Source organism: Calonectris borealis, chromosome 3 (genome assembly GCF_964195595.1).
Source record: "Calonectris borealis chromosome 3, bCalBor7.hap1.2, whole genome shotgun sequence".
Taxonomy (NCBI): domain Eukaryota; kingdom Metazoa; phylum Chordata; class Aves; order Procellariiformes; family Procellariidae; genus Calonectris; species Calonectris borealis.
The window spans coordinates 66,580,340-66,587,588 of NC_134314.1; the positions used below are offsets into that span (position 1 = coordinate 66,580,340).

Genomic DNA, 7,249 nt, shown 5'->3' on the forward strand with positions numbered 1-7,249 from the left:
ATAATTCCAATTATAATTGCACCGCATGCCACAGATGAGCTCTGGCATCTGAGGAAACTACCATTCCATGTTCTCCATTCCCTATGTTTGCCAAAAGCTGTCACCCCAAGAACAACAGAAGGCAGCACATGCCTACACCTTAGCTGTTTTTCTGCACAGTGCAGAAATCGTAGCTGATGAATGAGTCTGGACTTTACAGTGAAGCAGCTGCATCACAGGTATGCACTTTCTTACAACTTTTGATGCAAAGACAGCAACCTCTGACAAGAGAGTTGAGGTAGACAATCAGAGACTAATTTTTTCCATCAATGACACAAGAACAATCAAAACTAATCTGTCTGTAAAGGCTCCTTAGAAATTAAAAAAAAAAGCTTGAAATTGGCTAACAAGAGCCAAAAATATGCTTTACGCTAATTTTTTCATGGGCTAATGCAAGCATATTGTAATTGAAGAAACTGGGCATAACTGTACGATTTATCTGTCATTTCAAAGACTCTCTAACACTAAATTAGAAGTCAGGTAACGTTGCTGTACATTGCCAACACTGAAGATGACAATTCATTTGTCTTAGAGAAAGTACATGCAAATACTTGCGTATTTGTTGTTTTATAGTAAAGTATTCTAAAGCAAGATGCCTTGACTCATTAATTTCAGATGAGCAAATCACAACTGATTTACTTCGTCTTGTGAAGTTTCTATGATTCATAATCAAAGAAAAAAGTGCAAGTTCATAAAACTTTCTGTGATTAAATCACTTTAAGAATTCTACAAATTGAACAAACGGGACAGCTATTATATTAATCCCATGCACAAGTAATGAACTCCACGATACATTTTTTGGCTGACTGTAGCTTTTACAAGCAACTTCACCACCAGTACAGATGCACCAAGAACTGACTTTAACAGCATACCTACATTAGCATTTTCGGTCAGATGTGAAATGTGCTTTTGAAACCAATTTCCTGACCACCCTCATTGCTCTGGTTCATACTGTGCAGCCACTCCAGAATAGGCAACTAGATTTCTTTTGTATGAAGCTAACCTAGAAGATATACTCTAGGAGTGCACCTAATGAATCCCAGCTAACATTCAGTCTACCGGAGCAGGCCAGAACTCGATCAAAGGAAAGCTTCTGAAATACATATACAGAGTGGATGGCAGCTCCTCAGCATCACCTGTGTTGTGTCATACTACTTGCTAATACAAACATGGATGCACATGCAACTGAGCCATAAGCTCAAGGCAGCTGAGTCAAGTGAAAAATAACTTGACAAAACCCCCTAACTTTTGGCTGAACAAGCTGTCTGTTCAAATGAATGTCAGTGCCAGCATAAGGCACCTCCAGCTTCTAGTGGTTTAAGCTACCATGAAACCCATGCTAGGTCTCACTGAAATACCCAATTGCTCTAGAAAGAGGAAAGTTCTCTTCCCCTCCATCAGCAAATGGTTTTCCTGCCTCCTTCCTTGTGTCAGCACTGACATTCATTCAACCCCACTGTTAGCTGATACAGAGTTAAAATCAACAAAAAATTGTGATTAATTTTCCGCCTGCATAGTCCCTGATGCCAGCGTACAACAGCATCGGACAAGCACTAGCATCTTTGCAAGGAGAAGCAGCAGCAGGAGCACATGGCTGGGGGAAAGGGGAAGACTGAACCATCTCCTTTAGTGGCAACTCACCATTAGATTGGTTTAGCTGCAATGTGAAACCACACCCTGAGAGCAATTTAAAGACTCATGTAACTGTTGTGAAGTAGTTGGACTTGTTATCCCAACACATGTACTTTTATTCACTGTTTTATGCAAATCTTCTACCTTAATGCTAATTTCAAGAATGTGCACAAAAAGACAGAAATATGGGTTAATAAAAGCTGGCGTTCCCACATGTGCAGTTAAGGTTGTTACACAGCTTGTGGTATTTTTGTCCTGGTAATAAGGCTGTCCTTTTGTAGATGTGTATTAAGTGGACATACAGCTTTTCTTTTCCAGGGTTTTGTTGCTTTGTGAGCATATGATTTGTATACAGCAACCATAACTGTTTCAGTCTTCTATATGTTCATTTATTCCCATTTAATAGGCAGCTGATAGTGTCCCTTAGAGGCAGAAATGAGAATGATTAGGAACAATTAGCCACCTGTATTAACTTTTCCTGTTGCAAGACAGAAATGTCACATAAACATAACTCTTTGCAGGAAAGGTTGCATGTGTATCCAGCCTTTAAACAACAGATTTGCAAGCAAAACAAGTTATGGGTCTAAAAATCCAACTGTCACACATTTTCACTTCCAAGAGAATCAATTCCGAATTATTCAAAGGTATCTACAGACCTGTACCACTGAAGAGGAAAAACTTTGAGGTGGTTCCTCCAGACTACTTGGTCCCTGTGAGTTTGAGAGCAGTAATTTTGTACTAAGTTTTGCACACCTACAAAGGTACTTAGCATTCATGTGACTAGTACTACACTTCCATTCCAGGATTATATAAGAATTGGGTAACTGAATCAAGTTCCTTTCCCCACAAGCATCAGGTGCTTCAAATGAACAGGTAAGAACACAGCACCATGTGGTCAAAAGAAAATTCCATCTCCTTCACAGGGTCTCCTTATTTCTTAAGCTATATCATCTTGAGGTTTTAGTCACATAGTTACAGCTTCCGAAGCACCAAATGCAATTTCCCTTGGAAGAACCTTCATCCAATGTATCCATGCACCTGAGGTACAGCCCTACTTCAAGGAGAACATAAAATCACTAGACAACCAGATTCTCTCTCTCACAAGTACAAGGTACTTTACAGGTGACCAATAGTGATTGCACAAGATATTCATAATGGGTCAAACTGCTAAGGGCATTTTGACTTTCTTTGTGTTATTTACAGTCTCATTCCTCATGCAATCTAATATCTTGTTTGCCATTTTAACTGCAAGGTTTTTCTTGAGATCACTACACTGATAAGCCAGGTCTGCCTCTTGAGTTAGTTTATTTAGAACCCATGGAATGATGCCCGAGTAGTTTCTCTTTTTCAGATGTGATCTACTTTACAAGAAAATATTTTACCTCCTCTGCAACAGATAAGGATATAATCTGTGGCCACTTGTATTCAAAATTCCAAGTCTTTCCAAGTTCTTGCACTAAATCCTTGCATAAAACAAAATCTCTAACAAAATCTCTTTACAGTGATCCAGACAAGTTTTGTGGAAAATAGATTTTAAATACAACAAACATGTAAACATTCACTTTCCTGGGATGATTCTTCTGAAATTGGTTGGCCACATACAAAAAGAAGCAGTGGGTGGCCCCTGAGAAATCTCACTCATAATACTGAGCATGCAGACTCTCTTACCATTAAGTCCAGTCTAGCAAGTCATCAAATAAAAGATTACTGGTTTTACCAGTAAGAAGCATTTCTTATTCAGCTCTTTTCCACTTTTTTGCATCTTAAACTCATTTTAACTAACCAAGTTGCTCTTAGGAGCCCAAAACACATCAAGAGTAACCCCAGTTAAGTGTAAGTATTCTCCTGAAATCTGGTACTATATTGCAGAATGCTGAAATTTGTGTACTGTATTTCCGGCTACAGTAACTTTAATGCTTTGTTAAAAGGGCTGCTTATGTCACTAGGCTGAGGGTGAAACTGCATGAAAGGCAGCATGGCTTTTTAGACAGTTTTACCAAGAGCAGCTCAAAACACTACACAAACTTTAAAGCACTGAACAATGACAGAGGGAACTGCAGAAGCAGCAAATTATTACAAATAGCTGTTCATAAGAATGGTTCACTGAGAATACTTTCGTCAAATAATTAGATAAGGTGCATCAGAGCAGACTTTCCCTTTTCTATGTCGGTAGCTCTGTAATACTGCTACACCTTTTAGACATAACCTGGCCAAGGAAATAAGTGCTAAAACTGTGCACATACATATTGCAAGTATGGGCCCGTGTCATTCTTAGCACTGCATTTTTCTTTGGTAGAAATGTTTTGATGACTGCAGCTAAGTTAATACCTGCCGGGAACTGATGTCCAAAAAAGACATCACAGCTTAAGTGAAGTGGATTAGCGTCAGCAGCACCCAACAATACAAACCCAGATTTCCTTCTGTGCTGCTCTTCATCAGCAGACTGTGGGAAGAATCTCCCTCACATCCCCAAAATGCTTTGGGGTTCCCGTGCTTTGGACGGCCTCTGCCGACACGAAGCAAAGACGACACTTTCCTACCAGTTGCTGGACATGGCCAGCGGAGATTATCAACAGCCCCTTCCCAGCCTTGCAGTCAGAGGCCCCACAAGTACAGAAGCGGGGGCCTGCTACAGGCATGCTCAGCGCAGCGACTCGCTGCACCCCCCACCCTTCCCTCTCTGCCGGAGAGGCTCAGCCGTCCCCTCCTGCCCGGGCTCAGGTGGCCGGCTCCTGGGCCGGACAATAGCTCCCGAGCCTCCTGCCGGGTCCCGCTCCGGCCTCCCCGCCCTGGCCCACCACCCCCGGCGGGACGACCCCCGCCAAAGGACTGCCGGGCGGGCAAGGGAGCGAGGGCCGAGCCCGAGGAGGGGAGGGGCGGCAGCACCGGACGGGGCTGCCTCCCCGCAGGCTGTAACGGCGGGGCGGTGCCCAGCCCCGCCGCCCCCCGGGGGCCCGCATCGGCTACCTGCATGACCACGTCGTTGGGCAGCTGCGCGGCGCGGAAGAGCTCCAGGACCCGCCCGTTGGACGCCACCTTCTTGGTGCTCTCGGTGTCGCAGTAGGAGAAGAGGTCGCAGTAGTAGCGCTGCTCCGCCTCGCTCAGCGTCAGGCCCTCCATCTTACTCCCCGGCTCCGCGCGGCGCTGCTGCCGCCGCCCCGCATCCAACGGCGGCGGCCCGGCCGGCTGGGGGGCAGCGGAGAGCGCGCGGGGCTGCCTCGCGCCGCCCGGCCCGTCGCGGGGTGGGGGGGGAGGGAGGGAACGCCGCCGCCGGCCGCCGCGCGCCCCAGCCAACCGCCGCGCGCGAGCGGCTGCTCGCACCTTCCCCCCACCAACCGCCCACCCGCCCGCACGGCGGCGCGCCTGCGCGCCTTCCCCCGCGCCTGCGCCGACCGCCCGGCGAGCGCGCGCCCCGGAGAGGGAGGCGGGGAAGAGCGCCCAGCGCCGCGGGCCGCCGCCCCCTCCGCGCCGCGGGGAGCCGGCACCCTCCGCGCGAGCGGCGGCGGAAGCGCCAGGCCCGGGGGGGCGGGGTTAGTGGGGAAAAGGACCAACAGCGTTCCCCGCCGCCTGCGGGCCCGCCCCCTCCCCGCGTCGCCGTGCCGACGCCATCGGCGGCGCCCCCGGGAGGGGGGGTGAGGGGGAGTGGTGGCAGCCCGGGCGCCCCGCCCCCTCCCCGGGACAAGGCCGTGCGGCGCGGCCGTGCGCGGCAGCGCCCTCTAGGGGTGCGGGGCGGAGGCCTGGGGAGGGCCGCGGCGGCTCCGCGCTGGGAGCTCTCCTCAGGGACCCCTTGAGCTCTCCTTGGGGTGCCGGGCCTGCGGCGCCGGTGGCAGGCACTCGGCTCCCCGCCGGGGACCCCCGCTTTCCTGGAGACAGCGGCGTCGCCCTCTCGCTCTCTGTTTTGGCCGTGACTGCGCGCAGCGACCTCCGCCACCGTAGCGGCCTCGGCCGCCGGCTGCACAGGCCCCCGAGGAAGCTCCCCAGTAAATCAGGCGGGGATGCGCGGCAGCGCTGCCCACGCAGCCTGGTCCCGGTCCCGCGAGGCTCCGCGGGTGGCGTGAGAGGCTGAGGCAGTGCCGAGCGGCTTCCTGAGCCTGCCTGCCGGGGGCTCGGAGCCCAGGGGATCGTCACGAGTACAGGTCCTCCTGGTAACTGGGGAGGAATTACCCGTTCTCCTTCGTGGGCCCTGCTGTGAGTGATTGCCTTTCTCAGTATGCTCTCTTTTTCCACTGCCACTGCTTTACGCAGCAGCACCACGTACCACACAACAAGAAGTGGCCTGGATAATAACCCCGTACATCAGTCTTGCGAGGAAGAATCAGCAAGAGCTCACGTACCTCTTCAGCCAGAGCTCTCGCTCTGCGTGTCTCTCTTGGCTGTGTTTTCCTGGATTGTGTGTTTCCCTGGGTAAATCTATGCTCTCGCTGCAGTACACTAAGAAAGTTCCTTCCGAGCTACTTTGGCTTCTGGAGGGAGTCTTAACAGAGTAAAGGGCCTATGCAGAATGCCACGGTCTCCTGCTAGACCCTTTTGACTACCTGATCTGATTTAAATCCTGCTGAGGTGCCAGTCCAGTACTTCATACTTAGAGGCATCCTCTCATTTTTAATTTAGCCTTCTTCCCTTTTTCCACTTCACCTTCCTTCACAACTTTTCCAGTTTTTCTTTTTGTAGTAGAGAAAGAGAACAGCTACTCTCTAGTAGCTGTTGCCAACTGCTTTACTTCCCTTAAGCACCTTACCCTTTCTGCCTCTTAAGATAGTTATGTTCTGAACTTAAGGCAGAGATTCATCTTCCTTGCTGTTTGAAATACACATATCCTTTTGATGCTAACTAAAGTTTCTGAAAACCACTGATATGTTAGCTTATAGTTAAAATAACAGACGAAAGGATCTTCTTAGAAATGTACCATTATCAAGCTTTTGCAAAACGCTTTTTTTGCATGATATTAATGATGAAACCACAGAGATTGATCACATTTCTCCGTTAATTAAAATTCCTCAAAATAGGCTGTACTGAAGAAACAATTAACTTTTATATTTTATCTAGTTATTATGACTTTATAAACTTCGATAAGGCCAACTTAGCATCGTAGGTCACTTAATTGGAGCTATTGTCACATCAGTATCTCTGCAAGTAAAACGAATGTAACCTTTCCTCCACAGCTAAACTGCATACTGCAATTCTATTAGTTATAGAGAACTGTTTGTAGAGGAGGTTTTTAAATCACTTATTAGCAGATGATTGGGTTCAAGTGCCTTTGCTTCTTACAGGTTCAGTGATTGTATGCTAGTTCAGGCACTGGAGTTTGAAAGATTAATGTATGTATATATCTGTAGCTATAAAGTTTTTCATAAGTTAGTGTAAGGACCCCAAAATACCTTCATTGTCAAAATAATTTTGAGTTTTATGTCTAAAAGTAATCTGAACATTTATTATTTTAATTGAGTTGCTATTTTATTTTTTGCAGCAGGAGCACTCTTTTGACATTAATGGGGATCACTTGGCTGCAACAGTTTGTACAAAACACAGAGAATAATACAGGGAGGAGGTTCCCTATTATGGACTATTCCCACATGTC

General features: G+C 47.7%; 1 protein-coding gene across 19 annotated transcripts in view; it reads right to left on the minus strand.

Annotated features, from left to right (window-relative positions):
- REPS1 (RALBP1 associated Eps domain containing 1) overlaps positions 1-5,014 on the minus strand; it is a 70,824-nt gene extending 65,810 nt beyond the window's left edge. For 8 of the 19 annotated variants that reach the window (XM_075145967.1, XM_075145958.1, XM_075145968.1 and 5 more), the window contains exon 1: positions 4,639-5,011. In XM_075145967.1, the coding sequence (XP_075002068.1) occupies positions 4,639-4,791 (153 nt within the window). In that variant the 5' untranslated portion in view covers positions 4,792-5,011. Of the gene's footprint in view, positions 1-4,638 lie in introns of all 19 variants that reach the window. The other 11 variants (XM_075145963.1, XM_075145962.1, XM_075145970.1 and 8 more) reach the window with 3 other exon arrangements.
- Between the last annotated feature and the right edge of the window lie 2,235 nt (positions 5,015-7,249).